Genomic DNA, 18,024 nt, shown 5'->3' on the forward strand with positions numbered 1-18,024 from the left:
ATCTCAGATAAGGAATTCTCTGAGCGTTCAGGCAGCTGCTCTCTGGCAGGTGGGCAGTCACCTCTGAACAGATCTGGGGCAGAGGATGCTTCACCACAGGTGAACTCTGGTCCACAGATTCTGCTTTGGGACCACATACTGCAGCATTTTGTGTACACCTGAGCATCCCTCACTCCAATAAACTCTGCTGGGAGACCAGGGAAGGGCAAATGGACAGTGCAGCTCAATGTAAATGCCAGTCCTTCTGCAGGGTAAGCAAATACATTTTAATATCCCTGGATATAACATTTATGTAAATCATCAAGAAGCACTTGTTTAGAATAATACCTATTCTAACCCACAGGTATTAAATATACTTAGGCTTATTCTGTCCTGGGGAAGAAAAATCTGTATTTTCCATCAGTGGCAAAATTCTCATGGGACTGTCTGGGCACCGTGTCTTTCCCCACCAGTATCATCTTTGCTGCTGTTTCATCCACACCTCTGTTTTTAAGCAGGTTGCTGTAGTCTAGAAATTAGACCAGACGCATATCAATAACACCAGAGGGAAAGAATAATCTGAAAAATAGCAAGGACTTTTAATCTGTGTAGACTTCAAAGAGCATCAGCTTTGTCTTTCAAATAATGGCAACCCAGTGTCCTCCTCATTTAAGTGGGAAAGGCGTTATTTCCCAGGTTTTTTATCAGTATCTGCTTATCTCTTTCTGGGCCTCTGCAAAGGCAGGCTTGATTCCTTGCAGTATCAGATCACCAACTCTATCACAATATGCATCACATTTTAACCCAAATGCTTTCTGACACACTTCTTCCCCCTTCACCTACATCTCAAGCACATCCCCACTGAATATTGCCCATAGCATCCACAAGACAACTACACCAGCCAATTCTCTGCAAATTTCAAGGATCTATTTTTAGAGGTCTTTAAGATGACAAGAAACGCTGACCTCAGAAAACTGTGAAACACAAACTCCTTATTTCATCTTCCTTGCCTGCTCTCTCTCCATGGAAGCAAACCACCACCATCTGGCCAACTTGCTCCGGAGTCACCACCAAAACAACGCTAAATCTTCAGCATCTCTGCTCCTTGGTATATTCCCAAAAGTTTTGTCCATGACAACCCCACATGTCCGATTTCCGTTCCCCAGTGCCGCCAGCTTTGGTGACTTCTCTCTGTGCAGCACGGGGAGGGGATACTGTGACTCACTCGGCCTCATGATGGATGCCCCCTGCCAACCGGCTGTTTGTTTGAGTGACTGCATTGTTGAAGTCCCGTTGCCACATTTGTAACTATACTTTTTTCTTTTTTTCTTCTTTTTTTTTTTTTTTTTATGACAACCAGAAGTTCAGTTTTATAAACAGATGCTGTTGTGGGCCTCTATTACTCAGCTGGATCAGCGTCAGTCGTTTTTCCAGCCTGCGGTCTCTCTACTGCACACTGAGTCAGATGCAGCCCTGCACAGACTCCTTTGACTCGCTGGTTTCCTCCCAGCGACTCTTGACTCACTGCCAACAAAGCAGGGCGTAGCTCATTAATTTTTCTTCCCCCCCCCCTCCTTCTCCCTCTCTTTAAAGGCAGACTGATTCATAGTAACTCCTTTAAAACAAAGGGGAACGGGGAACGACACCACCCTCCCACACCACCGGAGGAAACTTAAACCACCACCAGGTCACTCCCCTTCACTACAGCTCCGTGCTCCAGGACATCAGCTCTGCAGCCCAGCACGCTCCTTGCTTCTACAGGTGCCAGCCCGCACGGTAAGACCTGCTCTCCAAAATTCTCAGCAACTTTTCTCCCTTCTCGGCGGCTGCTGCCCTCGCTCAGCAGCTCCTGCCTGCTTTTCTCCTCTACTCTGCAACGTCTCTTCGACTTGGCACATGAGCTGGCAATGAGATGTACCTTAACTTTTCAGCCTTGGCTTTGAAATCCAGCTGCGTTATGGGGTAAAGTGATGCTGCAAGGCACCTGATTGCAAGCCCAGAGCGCTGACAGCAGTGATGTTGTTTTCACCTCCAGAGCATGTGCAGTGAGGAGGCAGGCAAAGGGTGCCCAACCTGAGCCAGCGCTGGCATAGGAGCTGCCATGCTTTTGGAGTAGCATTGTTTACAAACGTGAGAAAACGCCTGCTTGAAATGAGGGCTGCTGTTTCAGCATTTCTGGCTCTTACTCACATTTTTCTGCGTGTCTCTCTCCTCTCCATTTGTAGTTTGCCAAGCTTTACTTTAAAACAAAAACCATTCCAATCCATGTGAAGTATGAGAGTCCCCAAAGCTGCAGATTTTGGGGTACAATGGGGAGGAGCTCTCATTTTCTATTGGGGTCCCAGCTCTTGAGGGTGAAGCTCTTCAGCAAAGCCACACGACGGACAGAAAGGCATGCTATGCCTTCCTTGGCAGCACAGACCCCAGAGTAGGGAGCACTGAGAGGTGAAGTGAGGAAGCAGGGGGAATTGTAAAGAGCACCACGGGCTGCATGGTGGGATTTGGGGAGGGAGGCACTGACGGGAAGTGTAGGATTGCAGGGACTGGCAATTTTCCCTATTCACCTGCCTTTTTCCAAACAACCACCCTTCCCTCTTCTTCAACAGTTCTCTCACTTCATCTGTCTGCTATGGTTTGCATCCTGTGGTCAAATCTGAACTATTTTTGAGGTCTGAGAAAGGGAGTGAAGAAAGCCAGTTTGTTGGCACCAGTCTTTGGTTCATGTTGCAGGAACCCAGCCCACCCCTGCACAGTTTCATGGATCTGGAAGAAGTTGAAGCAGTATTTAGCCGAGTCTGGCCAGAAATGGCTGGGACTCAGGCTGGTGCTGGGGACAGTTACTGTATGAATGGCCAAGAACGTGAGCTGACCTTAACCTTATGGCAGAAGGATGGATTTTGTGCATTTCAAGTCCCCTCTGACTTGTGGCTTGGTCATGTAGGGATGCCTCCTGCCTGAGAAATAGATGTTTTTGAGTGGTAGGGAAGCTGATTGAGGCAATGAGTGTTTCCAGGGCAGTCAGCAATCAGTCTGGGTAGAAAGTGTTCTCGGAAGTTGTCATTTAACATGGCTAACAATGAAATCAGTTTGGAAAAATTAATAATACAGAAAAAAATGCTGTGGTGACAGAGCAACTTTCACTCAAAGGCTTTGAATTCCTCAAGGCACCTCTGAGAGCAGCTTTGCCCTGGAAATGCCCACTTGACATTTCTGGACAGAGTGGGATTCTTGTCTGAGCAAACAGGCAAGAGTGAGCTGGGTATGAAAAGTGGAAAACCTGGAACCCATTAGCTATTGTTCCTATGATAACAGGGGTTTAAGTCAGTCAAATGCCTCCACCCACCCTACCTCACACAGCTGCTAAACCTGGGAACTCTGTGCACTGAAAGAGTGCTGCCTCAATGGCAGCTTATTTCTATTTGCTTCCTTGGGGATCAGCCTAGGGAAAGGATGAAAACTGAGGCATTTTACTACCACTAAGTGCTGTGCCTGGAAGCACACCCTGAAATGCAGCTCCTTCATGCAAGGCACTACACACCCACCTAAGGAGTTCCTCCCAGTAGGCTCTGGTGGAAGCTCCCTCCAGCTATGACTAACCATTCAAACATGAGGCACACAGCCTGAGCCATTCATCCAGGCTCACCCTCCTGTGAGAGCAGGGAATCCACAATGGGCACGTGCCACCCCGAGGTAGACATCAGAGAGATGGAATCATGCCACACCCCAGACACATTATTGGAGGAGGGACTTGGGATCTTGTGGAGAAACACCCCATTTTGGAGCAGGAGCCTCAGAGCTGCAGGGCTCTGAAGTGCTCCACAGTACCCTGCTGAGGACAGAGAGCCCTGGCTTGGAAAACCGGCCCTTCTGGCCCAGCCAGTGGTCTTTGAATTGTGCAGTGTGCGAGCAATGCAAGTGCATGGAGGAATTACTGTTTTGTGGCCTGGGGTGGAACAGAGGTTGTATTTTGAAACAGTCCGAGGAGATCTGCTGATAACAGCTACTGTGTTTGTGGTAAAAGACCCACCTCAGGGCCTTCTTTACGATGAGATGGGGGAGATCTGCTGCAAGCACTAATTCTTCTCTCATTATCCTCGAGCTGCAAGGCTGGCAGATGTCACTCTGCCGGCCAGAAGTGGGAGGGGTGGTGGGTACAGCCTTCTTCTGTAGCCCTGTCTGCTCCCATGGGGCTTCACAGGCTCCATCAATTCCATGTAGCAGCCATACACCCCTTCCACAGCACATTCCACTTGCTTACCCTCCCAGTTGCCTTTGGCTGCTGGATGGGTGCTCTGTTCTTAATGGGGTGCTACACTCGATGGTGATACACTTAACGGGGATAGGGCAGGCAGCTGATATGGGCCTGGGATTTGCCCTTGGACACTCGAGTGTCCCACAAGGCAAGCAATAGTACTACAAGCCCTCTTTGATCTCAATGGGCTCTTGTGCCTGTGCTCTTCAGCAGGGAGGTGACAGCAGTGTCACCCAACACAGGGTGCAGGGTGCAGCACTCCCAGTTCTTCCCCTTCCTCCTGTTCTCCTAAAAAAAAAAACAAACCACCCAACAATGAAAAAGGACCAAAAGATGAGATTTCTTTTCCCTTCCTTCAAGGCAGGGAGGAGTAAGAGACCCAGAGGCGTTCTTTTACACCTCCAAAAGGGAGGGCAAGGGATTTTCTATCTCCCCATCTGAAGATGGATGCTTAATATTTCACGGGTCTTTTCTGCTGAGGCAAAGCTCCTCTCCATGGCCTTGCTCTTTTGATAGCACCTGCTGGTACTGATCGCTAACTGGTAGCCACAGTGCTATACTAGTGACGTTGACTAAATGTGCTGAAGCACCAGCTCAAATGTGACTATGCAGATGCTCAGCCAGAGCCAGTCTACACCCAGTCAACCCAGAGCATGACACAGGGCCCAGTAGCAGTCCTCCTTATAAACTGCCCAGAGGGAAATCTATAGTGGCTTCTTTCTTAAATCTGCATTCTTCTGTCAGACTGCAGGCAGGGCAGCAAAGCAGCACGTCCTGGGGCTGCCACCTAGAGCATGATTTTTTCCAACCCCACTGGGAGGATTTTGCACAGTATCTCCTTAGTTAGAACAGCTGGACATTGAAAAAAGGAAACACCAGCCAAATTTGCAACCCCACATGCCCTCCTCCCAAACTGCTTGCAATAGGGCAGAGACTACATGGAAGCTGCTGCCTAAGACCAAATGTAGCCCATGCCTTGTCATAGTAGGGAGAGACAGGTTAGAACAATTTAGCTCCAGAACCCATGTTGCCCAAGGGAGTGACCAGTTTGCTAAGCTTATGATTAAGATCTATCTCCTTTAACGTGTGAAAACCACTCTGTACTGCAGGCATAGAGAAACGTCCATGATGGGAGCCCAGGGCCAGATCCTGGGCTAGGTCAGCCCCAGCCACGCACAGAAATGCAATAAACTTAATGATCATTGGAGTGGCTGATAGCAGGTGAGCTTGTCTGAAGGCTGAGCTCTTGCTATATGGGGCCACCTGGCAACACATTTGGATTAGAGTAAATCCTGGGCAATCTTGGCTGCCCTCTTGCCCTAGAAGGTCTCGGGGAGGGGAGGTGCAAAAGCAGCTGCCATGAATGGGCCCAGAGTCCACATTCTTCTCATTCCAGAGAGACACCTCCCCTATGGGCTCCAGCAGCGCCCCCCCCGGAAAGGACAGCGAGAGCAATGGGAGCAAGACAGGGGAGCTGCAAAATGCTCAGGGCTAGGAGCAGGCTGGTCAGGGCATTACTGAAGGTCAGGTCCAGGAATGTGGACCACTGCCGAAGGAAAGCTGGGTTCTGAGGCTGGCACAGTGTCTGTTGTGCAGGCTCAGGCAGCTGAGACAACTGTCTGCTAGCTGACTTCCAGCAGCTGCAGCCCAGCCAGTGTGTTGTGCCCTGACAAAAGAAGCTCTTGATGCCTCTTGGAAAGCCATTTCTGCATGCAACACGAGCTAGAATGACCCTTATACTGTTCTGCAAGACCCTACTAATCACAGGTGTAAAGAAGCCCTCTTGAAACCAAACGAGTCATTTTACCTCATGACCACCTTTATACCACACCTCACAGAGCACTGATCAACTCCAGGCTGCACAGCATCCTCTTTTGCTTTATACTCATGCCCCTGCTCCACCCAGTCCACCACTTGTGCGCTGTGGTTTGAAAGAAGGAACTATCACAGAGTTTTGCAATTTAAACCTGCACAGTCTTTTGTAAACTGGATTGCAGGAACAGGGACACCCTGGAGGTAGACTGACCTAAAAGCTCAGACTCTTTAGATGCCTTAGTTGCATTGACTTCAGTGTCTCATAGTCTGTACTGACGTGTTCAGAGGTTTTGCAGTCTTGAGAGGGAGGGATGCTATCTGATAAGGAGCCATTTCAGAGTTAGTCCTTTGAAACAAAAAGGGAAGATCTTTATGAAACTGTCTATGTTAATCAGAGAATTGAAGTTTTAATTAAAAAATGCAGCCAAAAGCACAGCTGATGTGGGCTTCACAGACCTTCTACCTCTATCTAAAGGCTGTTGCAGGGAGGAAAAGCTGGAAGTCCCACCAGAAATGATCTGTGCGCTTTTAGTTCACACCACACTGTAATCTGAACTTTTCTGTTAGAGCTGTCAGATGGTTTCTCCCACGTGGGCACTGTCAGTGTTGAAGTTCACAGACAGATACATGCACCCATGAGGAATCTGCGCATGAGCACACACACAAACAGACACGTGCTCACAAACACGGTGCAGCTCTGCTCACAGACAAACCGCGGATGCACACTCCCATTCACAATGTGAGTGATGCAGAACTGCAGATGCACACCCCTACACACATACCACCTCATCACCCAGACTGCCAGCCCTCCCACAAGCATTTCTCCTGTCTCTCAGCATCTTGTCTGAACCCCTGCAAGTCTCAGCAACTTCAGTGTCTGATTAGCCCACCCTCGCACTGAGGGGTGAGGGTGCTTCCCATCACACTTCCAAAGGCACAGAGGAACACTCGTGTGCTTCCACTAGGTCTGAGGTCTTCTTACCCACCCCTCTCTGTCACTCGCTGCCCATGAGTCCCAGCCCTTCCCTGGTGTGTCTAGTGTGAGGGGTGACAGTGTTTTCCTCCAGCAGCAGCTGATGGCTGCCTGACAGGCCCCAGGCAGTTGTCTCTTCTGACTATGAAGTGAGCTTTGAAGTTTCAGTTGGTGTGGTCACATGGCTGAGAGCTCGAGGGTGGTTTCTTCTGGAGAAAATGCCAATTTCTCACTGTCTGCCCTAGGAGCTGATATTTCCCCACTCTCATATGAATCACGAGAGCTGGAAAACCCTTGTGTGTCATCTTTTGTGGCCCCTCCCTTGCATCTCTCAGTGAGTGTAAGTTTGTTACCAAGGGTGGATTCTTGAGGAATTTGTATGGTCCATCACAAAAACGTGAATCAAGAAATGATTCACATGCTGGACCTTTACCACTCCCCTGGGAAGGCAATTCCCCTGATCCCTTGGAGACCATACCACCAGGAATACTTCCCAAGGACCAAACAAAATCTTCCATTTACTTAAGCTTATTTTCAGTTATAGCCCCTCAGGCAGCTCTGTACTTTCCTTTTGGTTGGCATTGTTCTACTATGTTTACAGCCTAACTGTACCCCATGTGGTCACCACAGCCACCACCCATGCACGCAGAAAATCTTCTCATTGCCATAAATCAGAGGCTCCAAAGGTCTCCATGTGCCCACATACATCTCCTTCCTAACCCTTTTCCCACACATAAAATTTCTTTCCAGAGGCACCAGCCTACTCATCCACATGTCTATAAAAAGCATCTGACTTGTAGACTGAGTCAGTCCAGTCTTTCAAAACCAGGTTGCCAACAGCAGTGCTGGCAAACAGTGGTTTTTAAAAGTCTGGAGTCAGCAAGGACTTTAGATTCAGCTGCACCCAATGCAAGAAACAGCACAAAGGATGAAAGCAAAAGGATGCTTCCTTGTGGTTGTTTAAAGTTATCATGAACTTTCTAGTAATGATGTGATAGGTCCAAAGTCACCATGCCACCAGAATATCACAGAGATCTTCACATCTTTGTATCCTGCAAAATGACCCTGGGCACAAGGAGGACTCATGCTTTTTTTTTTTTTTTTTTTTTTCCTGAAATCCCCTTGTTGAAGAATTGAATGTATCAACCCAAGGGACTTCAGCTGAAAACCTGAGTTTTAGAGAGTCAGAAGTTACAGTGGTGCTCATAGTGCTATTCAGATGTCCTCTGCTTCCTGGACAGTGCAGGCTGCTATAGGCTATTGGCTGAGTTCTCCCCTCAGCCAGCATCTCTCACAGTATGCCTCACCGACTCACCCTGGGAGAGGCAGTCCCAAGCAGAATCTTAGTTCAGAGAAGAGAATGACAATGGAAGTCAGATGAGCTACATCCCTTAGGAACACTTCAGATCTGAAATATTTCAATTTAGTTGAGAGTGCTCTGATTTTTCACCCCAAACAACCTGACCATTCCTGAAGAAATATGCTCTACAAATCCCCTCTACTCCTTTCGCTGCAGTGCACTTTCTGCCAGAAGCAAAGGACCACTACCTAATCTGGTTTACCCTCTTGAGTAACCCACTCCCTCTATTTGAGGAACTATACTGCTGGCCTTTGTCATATCTCCAAGTGGCACTCTGCATTCCATCCTGATGCTTTGCTAAGTAGCAAACCAAGGACAAGGACTCACTTCTCCAGATTGCTTTCTTTACAGAAGGATCCAAACCAGTTAAGTAGACAGAGAGGAAAGATGGGTGGCTACATTTTGCCTGCATGAGAAGACTTTATCTTTGTTCTTAATGGATAGCACTTGCCTGCTTGAACTTGAACTAGGGTGCAGCAGAGCTCTGTGTTGTTCTACAGCATGTGTACTCTTGCATGGTCAGGGAACACAGATAAGAGTCTGTCATGCTTATCTGTAGGTCTTTTTGTGCTGAAGGCTGCTATGGTGATTGTTATTCATGGTTACTGTTGGTGTGGCTTGTTATTTCTCCTCATCCATCATCCCAGGAAAAGGAAATTCAGTCTGCTGTCATCAGTGCAAGGTCTTCTCTTGAGTCATGCAGGCTGTTCAGCAGGTGCATAACACTGACTTCTTCCCCAATAGCCTGTCCGACATCAGTAGTTATTCTACTGTCATGTATCAGCTCTGTTTTTCTTGGCTTAGCTGGGGTCTCTCCTCTAGAAGATGTGCCAGGAGGCTCAGTGCAGGATCCACAACCTGGTTGCTTGACTGGTTCTTGAGAAGCAGTCCTAAAACTAACAGAGTTTCCTGAACACTTTCAGGGTTAAATAATTGTGGTTTGGGGAGCCTCAGGCTGAGTCACTGGAAAAAACTGGCAGCTCTAGAAAGTCTAAGACTGACTCATAGGCCAAGAAGAGCCTAAGGAGGTCCAAATCCAGCTGCAGTTTAGGTAGGGAAATGGAAGAAAAGGCAGTTGCATGCAATTGTGTCCTATTGTTCCAGCAATGTGACCCCACCCTGTAGCAGAGAAAGATATCTCACACTTAGAAAATGGACAGCTATCCTGTCAATCACCAGTGCTCTGCCTGCTTCCCTAAGGGTAGAAAGGTCCATGCTGCACCATCGTAAACAGAGATGACTGTACTTCTACGTCGTTCATTCATCCACTGCTCCTTTGGGATTTTTCCTCAGTGTTTTACTTAAAAGCTAGGAAGAGATGAAGGAAAGGGAAAAATAATGAATAGAGAGGAAGGTTTGTGTTTTAAGTCACAAAGAATCAAAACTAATCTGTGAGCACATATCCCAGGGGGAGTTTGCATTTTATAGAGTGTGTATTCACGGAAAGGTGCCGACGTTCTCAGGAAGGAGGTGCACTGAAAGCACCTGAACTAACAGTGTTCTCAAGCAGTGTGAAAATGGGGCAGAGAAAGCAAAGAGAATAAATATTTTAGGATTTTTTTTCTTAGCACACTGGTCAAAGTTCTGAGTGTCAGTTGTTTGTTTTTTTTTGGGGGGGGTTTACATTGAAAAGTAACATTTATCACTCATTTTCATTTCTGAAAGCAAAGAGAAGATGCATTTTAAATGACTGTTGTAGTCCTTTAGGGTGTTATGAAAGTTCATTTTCAGTCTTTCAAGAACAGGGCTTTTTGAAGGTCCTCAAAAATAATCAGCAAGTTAACTTGCTAAATGAATTTTTAAAGAGACCATGGAAAAATAAATTTACCTAAGAAAGAAGAAAGCTTAGCCACTGTTCAGCAAAGGCAAATTTCAGGCAAATTTGCCACAATTTGGTGTATGCATACCCAACGCACTGGTGGCAAGAGTACTTGTTACGTTTGTGTAAGAACCAAGGTAATCAGAAAAAAGGATGACAAGTAGTCAAAGGTATGGGAAGATCTGAGTCAGAAGCTCAATTCAAGCCACCTGCTGCAGATATATTACTTAGTCATGGCAATAGCAATAGTTTCTCACCTCAAGCTCAAGGTACAGTGGTGATATCCATATCAGTTGCCATCCAGCATTTTGAAACCCTCATTCCTTTTGCAGTCAATGGGAAGAAGGGTTTTAACTCTCAGGTCAGGTGTGTTCATTCGGTAGCCTGCATATGGTATTGAGAACCTGGATTTCAGCAATGCTCAGCTCATAAATGATTGTCACTACTCTTAAGAAGGCTGTACTTTCACTAAGTTCATCACTAGGGGAGGTACTGTGACAAGAGAAGACACAGGGACCAGGCCATCCAGGCAAATGAAGCCCTAGAACTTGAGGAGTTTGCTAGGACACTCCAAAGTAGACAAGTAAGCCAGGACTAAACAGCTCCAGAGTTCTCCCAGGTGAAGGAAATTTCACAGCAGACAAGTTCTTGCTGGGTAGATAGGACCAATCAGTTACCAAACATAATCTGTCCTAAGGAATGGCCTCATTTGTGTGGGAGAACTGACCTAACAGAGTTGGCTCCTTGAGATCCTGAATTCAAGGAATTTTTTCTTGTCATGAGCTAATACTGAACTTGACAAAGAGCCACTGACAGAGAAGCCTGCCTGCCTGCCTGCTGTGGTTTGGGAAACTATATCCAACGCAGTGTGAGGAATAGCTGTAGCACTTTACAGGAATACACTCCCCCACACATGTCCACAGTGAGAGGAAACACAGGAGTGGAGAAGGTGAAGTCACTGAGTAAAAAAGCCCACATTTATGAGACTTCACAAAGCCTTTCATTACAGTTTGTGTGAAAGACATCAGAAAGTATAATTGTGTTGCTCAGTGACAATGTTACCACACCCTGTACAAATGGTGACAGCATCAAACCTTACCTGAGTCACCTGGACCAAAATAACTTGACAGCCAACATTAATCACATCCTTGAAGCTGCTCTTCATTACCAGCACTACGAAGAGAAAGCAACACAGCCCTTTGAAACTTTCTAGGAAGCAGTCTTTTTCACAGAGTGGACCTAGTAAACTTTTCTGCCTGATTTCTATGGCTATACTGCATGATTAGTAATAAATGCCTGGGTGGAGGGGAAATATACTTACTCACTTTCGGTGAACTCAGTCTCACAACTTAGATTCGTTCCTAGTACTTTGCGTTTTCAGGGGATAAGTCAGCAGCCTTGATGAACAGTGTCATGAGCTATTCAAAGCACATTCCACTCCCTTTCCAATTACACGTTCATCAATGACAGGGAATCTTCTAAAAAGTAAAAGCTTGCAGAGTAGAGAGGGGGAAAAAAACCCAAACCCTAAACAAACCACAGAGGAACTTGTCTTACAAGAGAATCTTGTTGCAGTAATAAAGCGATCTGCATACCTCAAGTTTTCAAAGGGAAACAGTTTTCATAGCAAACCTAAGCATCTTCCTCTGCCCCAGAACACCTCCATGGCATTTATGTTCTGGTTATTCTCCTCTTCAAATTGAGTAAGGGCACCCCCAGTCCACTCTACTACTGCTCAACACATGATGCACCCAGCAGCATACAATCCTGCACTGCACACCCCCCCCCCGGGCAGTGCCCCAGACCAACTGGAGGAGGCTGCAGCACAAGAGGAAAAGGGAGAAGAGGAGTAGAAAAACTTTCCTGACCTCTGCGAATCCTGTGGGCAAAAGCTCCTCTTCCTGGGGTGTAGGCCTGCAGTATATCATTTTTACTTTACATAACCACACACCAATTTAAGCAACCTGTGTAAATACTCAGGTTATTTTTAAAATGCCCCTAAGCTAACTACCCCTGCTCTACATCTCCTCCCAGACTGGTTTCTTTACCTCCAGGCTTTCTTTAACCTCTTGAGCAACTCGCTTGCAGATTTTGACAAAGGCGTTTGCTTCCAGGATGGATTTAAGATCAACCTGTTTTCTAGTGTGTAAATAAAGGTTATAGTAATGTCATTCTTTGATTCATCCCTTCACTTCACATCCTCCCTCTGCTCTCATTCTCTCCAGAGCTCTCTGTATCGCTGACACCACCCAGAAGGGATCAAGATGTTGGTGCTACTGGCTGGTATCTTCGTGGTTCACATTGCCACTGTCATCATGCTCTTTGTCTCCACCATTTCCAACGTAAGTAGACACCCCGAGTGAGACAAGCCTGTGGCAGGAGTAGCCAACCCTTGGGTGCTCAGGTCTCTAGGTGGGGACACCCGCTCATGGCCATGACCGAACACGAAACTGCTCCCAACGCTGCTCCTGAGGGAAGCCCGACCTAACAGGAGAAAACCCCACGCCGCCATGGCCGCGGGGGAAAACCTGGGCGAGGGCGACCCCTGGCGGCTCCGCGGGGCGGGCGGCCGCGGTGCCCCTGCATAAAAGCTGGGGCGGGTTTTGGGCCCCCTCGTACCTGCTCGGCGCTGGCTCGCCCCGCCTCGCCTTCTGCCGCTCCTACTGTGGGAGTGAGAGGCTCGTCTGAGCGTACTCCCACCCCCTGGCTGCGGGAGCAGGCTTCCGGGTGTGCTGCCTGGACCAAATGTCTTCTGGTTCTGCAGAATGCGTCATGTGCACCCGTGCAGCTCTTGCCTCACGGCACTTGGGCTACTCTTGCTCCCGTTACGGTTTAGTCTGACAAGTGGCCGGAAGGGCAAAGAAGCTCCCCTCCCCCTTGTTGCAACTCTTCCATCCTGTTTCAGGTTTGGATGGTGGGTACTTACAACAAAACAGTCTCATCTGGACTCTGGCTACTCTGCAACCAGACCTGTCGTGAGCTCCCAGTCAGTAATGACGATGCGGGTAAGCTACATCTCCATCGTGGTGGTGAATTGCAGGACCTTGTTGTACAATGCCAAGGCTGAGTCCTGACCCTCTCAAATCTATTCCCTGTGTGTTTGTTTACAGCTTCCCTCAAAACTGTGCAAGCCTTTATGATCCTCTCAATCATCTTCTCCGTCATCGCGCTTGTTGTGTTCATTGCTCAGCTGTTCACCCTGGAGAAAGGCAAACGTTTCTACATCACTGGAATCATCATGCTGGTTTGCTGTAAGTATGCACGCCTTGTGATGGCTTCACATGCATCCCGCAGCGTCTGCAAGCGCAAGTAGCTGCATGAGTCTGCCACACATGGCCATCAGGAGAGGTTGTCAGCCAGCTAAATGTTTACAGTGGCCCAATTTTTGTGATGAAACAAAGCACTGAAGAATTGGAAAGGGTTGGTTTTGGGTTGGTTTTGGGTGGTTTTGGTTTTGGTGTTTTGGTTTTTTTTTTTATGGTATATAATGAAAATATGTCCCAGTTTTCATTAGAAAAGCTTGGTGGGTTTTGCAAAATACCTTTGAAAGACAACAAAAAGTGTTAAATTATTTTTTTACGGGGCAGAGGAATAAAGAGTTAGGAAACTACTGCTCATGGGATTCAACATGTAGGACCAAACTGTCTGCAGATCTTGTTACTGATTTCCTCCTAGTAAAGATTTATTCCCCATGACACTTACTAACCAAGCCCCGAGTGTCTTATGTCATCACATCTGCGAGAGAAATCCTCCATAAATAAGCCTATGGGCAACAGCCCCTCTCTCCTATGGCACAAGACATGCATTACAATCTCAGGGGACAACAGTACTTCAAAACTCCTGCAGGAATGCTGGTTTCTCTGCATTTTCCAACTCTTTTCCTTCTTCTTCCCACAGGGCTGTGCATTCTGATTGCAGTCTCCATTTACACAGCCCGGTTCACAGGCCAGATATATCCATCCGTAACTTCTCACCATGGCTACTGCTTCATATTGGCCTGGATCTGCTTTTGCTTCAGTTTCATCATCGGCATCCTCTACCTTGTTCTTAGGAAAAAATAAGCCTGATGAGAGTCCAGGGGAGAGGGTTGGCTACTGGGAATGGGGAAGAATTGCTCTGCTGAGAGAACTGTTGGGTCAATAGACAGAAACAGCCACCACTATCACCACTGCCACTACCACAGAAAAATCACTAACAAAGCTAGAATCCTCAGAAACTCCTTCACCAAAGGGAGGGAGATACAGCTCCAACTGATCTAGCACTCCAGGGGCTGTTGCACCAGAAACCTGCAAGTGACCCAGACAGCTCTTCTTTTCTGCAAAGTCATGTCATACCTTTACAAAGCTTCAAGGTCAGCAGTGATGATTGAAGGGCACCACAAAAACAAGGGCTACAATCTTTTTCCTTTCCTAGAGCCCTTCTCACTTACTTTTCGGTGTGCCTTGTGGGTTGGGCAGTGAGGCTTATGACCCCTTCTTTTGTCCATTGAAGTAAATGGGATGGGCCTTTTGTTACATTTTTATATATATATATACATATATATATATATATATATGCACATATGTGAAAGTTAAAGACACTTAACTGAGAAGCAACCAAATCAGAATCAAGTTAAATTCATGTTAAAATATCTGCAGAAATGAGGCAGCAATGTTTTTTGCTGTTCTGTTTACTGTTTGACATTCCAATGGTTGAATCAGATACAAGGAGGAAGGGCAAATATACAGGCATAGATAATGGAGAGAGAGGGAGAGAAAGAGAGTGCGGGGTGAAGATACATAGGGGTTCCTAATTACAGAGGATGCAGTTGCTCAATGAGGCACATGCAGGGAGGGCATCATCTGGGTGTGTGTCTACAATAAAATCTTCTGGTCAGCTCCAGAGCATGGTAACAGAACTGCAACATTGCAGATCTTTACTGAGACAAGTCCTCATCTGTAGGCAAGGTTATTTTTTTTCCACATCACCCAGTACATGGTACTAATTGAGAACCCCACCTTGTGACACAGCAGCTCACCTCAAAGGCAGATGATACTGGTTAGCAGATAAAATACGTCCCCTAATGAGAGGGCCAGTGAGTTCTGTTCTGTGCTGCACAACCTTAGGCCAGTTACTTAACTGCATTCTTTTCCATCTGCCAAATTCTTGATTAAAACGATACCTACCTCCCAGGGTTGCTGAGAGATTTTGTGTCCACTCTGTGTAAAGGTCCCCATGTAAAGGTCCCCATGTGAAAGGCTGGCATGGGAAAGTGAGGCATTGGTCCTGCTGCAACCCGCAGATTTCTGTCAGTTTGAAGAATCTCATTCAGAAGTGGCATTTGTAAGAGACAAGAGGTCAAAACTTCCTGTGACTCCATCCACAACTAAAAGGCAGAAAGTATGAAAAAACATGCAGGTGCAGACTGTGCATGGATGCAGTTTACCTCTCTCTCTCTTTTTCTCTCTCTTTCTGTTACATTTTCTTCTTATGTAGACTTTATCGTTTGGTGGATATATTCTAGTACTGTATGTTGCTGTTTCATTATTAACAAAGGTTGTTTCATATATAGTCATTGTAAATATTTTGAAATGCATATTTTTAACTTTGAGGGTATAAAAATAAAATCTGATTCCCTTTATTATAAATAAAGGGAATTTGTTTTGCTCTGGGTTTTTTCATTAGTGTTTCAGATATTTGTTAACAGAAGCATTTGCTGCTTTGACTGAATCAAAGCTCAGCCCTTTAAGATGATGCAGAACTCCCAACTTCTTTTGCTTGTCAGCATAAGAGACTTCCTGTTCTGAAGGGGAGGCGGAAGTAGAACAATTTTCAGAGCTCCCATTTCAGGTTCTCTGCAAGCTCAAACAGATAGTGTGAGCAGCGGCAGCACTCAGTCCCAGAGCTAGGCTTTGCTTCACTCCCAGGAGAGCTGCAAATGTGCTTTCTCACTCTGGCAGGATCTCATTTCTGTGGAAGCTGGTGCCTAAGATGCTGCAGAATGTATTATGACTTAGACCAACCCTCAGAACAACTGAGTCTCAAAGCAGTATCACCGAGGTGTTTGCCTGGACCACATGAGTTGGTATGCATTCAGACAGACAATGCTATGACAAACTAAATCAGGGCATTTGACTACAGTAAGTCAGCTGCAGGAAGCACTAAAACTGAGGGGCAACCAAGGTGCAAAAGCAAGAGACAGTCTTGCTCTGACCAGAGTCAAGCTATGCAGGCTGGGAAGCAGTAGTCCCTATTCACATTAACAGGTTTGGAATTATCTGTACATGTTCATGGGAGTGTTGCAAAAGCTACTGCAGACAGCTCAGGGGAGAGCCCTGCTCTGTGAATGGCAGAAGCCAAAACCAGCCAAGCAAAGTAACTGACTCCTGGGCTGATCAAGGGGCCATGACAGCACTTCAAACACAAAAGAAGCAGCACCTGCTGCATTTATAAAATGCAGCTGCCTGCCATCACACCCAGAGCAGGAGAATGGCTTGATTCCCTTGCAGCAAAGAGGACAGAATAAAAACAAACCACCACCACCATCAAACCCTGTCCTCTCATTTGTGCAAGTGATGGAGAGATCACAGGAGGCATAAATGATGATGCTAGGGGTTGTGTAAAAGATTATGGGTCACTTTGAGCACTGGAGTAACTCTCCACTGCTGGCATCCAAGGTGCAATTAGCCCAAGAACCATTTAATAGAGGAAAGTAAGATGAAATCAGCATGAAATATTACCCCACTTAAAACATACCCAGGCCAGGGGGCAGCCCAGAAATGTATAACACAGTTATATTAGTTGGCTTTGGAAGGCTGCCTAATCTAGTGGTTGTTTACATGTGCAGCTCTGCCTGTACATAGTAAGAACAGTTAGGGTACCAGTGGATTGCTGGAGGAACTGGGGAAGAATTTTAATTCCAGACCCTCTGTTTCTGCATTGCACTGTTGGAGAGGTGCATCAGTGCAGACAGCTCAGCTCTCCTGGCATTGTCAGAGCTGTGGTACTGGATTAGATACACAGCGATGTGATGCATGATGACAAATCTCATGTTGCACAATTCACCCAAAGTATGTGGGTATCTGGTATAAATATACACCTTGTCATCTGTTACAGTGCTTTAAGAAACTTGATTGCCTTTCTGCTCAGCCTAGCATGGAAGGCTGTAGCTGGCAGTCTTCTTCCATTCTATCCCCTATAAGGCTTTTCACGTGGACCAGATTAGCCACATCAATCAGTAAGAAGGGGGGCCTCCCGCCGACTTATGTGTTGGGGCAAGTACAGGAGGCATGCTCCTCATCAGAGATTTATGAGAAGCCAAGATGTTTTATCTGATCTATTAGGCTAATCCCAGTGTCAGGATTAGGGCAATAGAGCCAGGTCTATCTGCAGTAAGGTCTAGCGGAAGAGGCAGTGCTGTGGAGCTCTGCCCTGTGAGTATGATCACTCTCATACAGATGACCTGGAGAACACAATGCAGTCAGCGGTGCTAAAAGAAGGGTCATTGGGAGTGCTCCTGCCTCTCTTCACCTTCCAGATAAATCTGCGGGTGGACAGAAGCCTGGCTTTTGGCATTCACAGGTGGATGTGACTATTTCTTCCTGAATGTTGTGGGGCATCATAGATCATTTCTTCCTCTGGAAGCAACTCCCAGAGTAAAAGGTTCGTTTGTTGACATGCTAACTGTAGAACTTTTTGGGCCTTGCTCTGATAATAACACAGAGCTAAGGGGGCTGAGCTGAAATTCAGTGAGTCAAAGCACTTCCTCAGGCTTTGGGAGGGTAGGGGGATGTGTGGCTCTGAGAGACAGGGGAGTATCAATGGGCTGAGGCACTGTCTTGTTACCA

The 18,024-nt window shown here is 46.7% G+C and overlaps 3 protein-coding genes across 4 annotated transcripts in view; 2 read left to right on the top strand and 1 right to left on the bottom strand.

Moving 5' to 3' along the window:
• The window catches only part of LOC134166482 (histone H2B 5-like), a 218,780-nt gene that overhangs the window by 170,153 nt on the left and 30,603 nt on the right, over window positions 1-18,024 (top strand). The gene's annotated exons all lie outside the window — the stretch shown is intronic.
• GSG1 (germ cell associated 1) overlaps window positions 1-18,024 on the bottom strand; it is a 90,390-nt gene that overhangs the window by 35,815 nt on the left and 36,551 nt on the right. The window contains exon 1 of one of the 2 annotated variants that reach the window (XM_062624155.1): window positions 945-1,719. The exons of the other annotated variant lie outside the window; for it this stretch is intronic. The gene's annotated coding sequence lies outside the window, so the exon portion shown is untranslated. Of the gene's footprint in view, window positions 1-944; window positions 1,720-18,024 lie in introns of those variants that run through there. 2 annotated transcript variants of the gene reach the window in all.
• EMP1 (epithelial membrane protein 1) lies at window positions 83-15,844 on the top strand. Its single transcript, XM_062624159.1, has 6 exons — window positions 83-251; window positions 1,573-1,755; window positions 12,424-12,540; window positions 13,104-13,203; window positions 13,309-13,449; window positions 14,096-15,844. The coding sequence occupies exons 3-6, from the start codon at window positions 12,463-12,465 to the stop codon at window positions 14,257-14,259; spliced, it is 483 nt and encodes a 160-aa protein (XP_062480143.1). The 5' UTR covers window positions 83-251; window positions 1,573-1,755; window positions 12,424-12,462; the 3' UTR covers window positions 14,260-15,844.

The sequence above is a fragment of the Pezoporus occidentalis genome, unplaced genomic scaffold (assembly GCF_034315485.1).
Source record: "Pezoporus occidentalis ecotype Australia unplaced genomic scaffold, CSIRO_AGI_Poc_V1 ctg263, whole genome shotgun sequence".
Taxonomy (NCBI): domain Eukaryota; kingdom Metazoa; phylum Chordata; class Aves; order Psittaciformes; family Psittacidae; genus Pezoporus; species Pezoporus occidentalis.

Coding starts and splice junctions, on each gene's coding strand:
- EMP1 (XM_062624159.1), top strand. CDS start 12,463: ATGTTGGTGCTACTGGCTGGTATCTTCGTGGTTCACATTGCCACTGTC. Junction 12,541..13,103: donor TTGTCTCCACCATTTCCAAC/GTAAGTAGACAC, acceptor ATCCTGTTTCAG/GTTTGGATGGTGGGTACTTA. Junction 13,204..13,308: donor AGTCAGTAATGACGATGCGG/GTAAGCTACATC, acceptor GTTTGTTTACAG/CTTCCCTCAAAACTGTGCAA.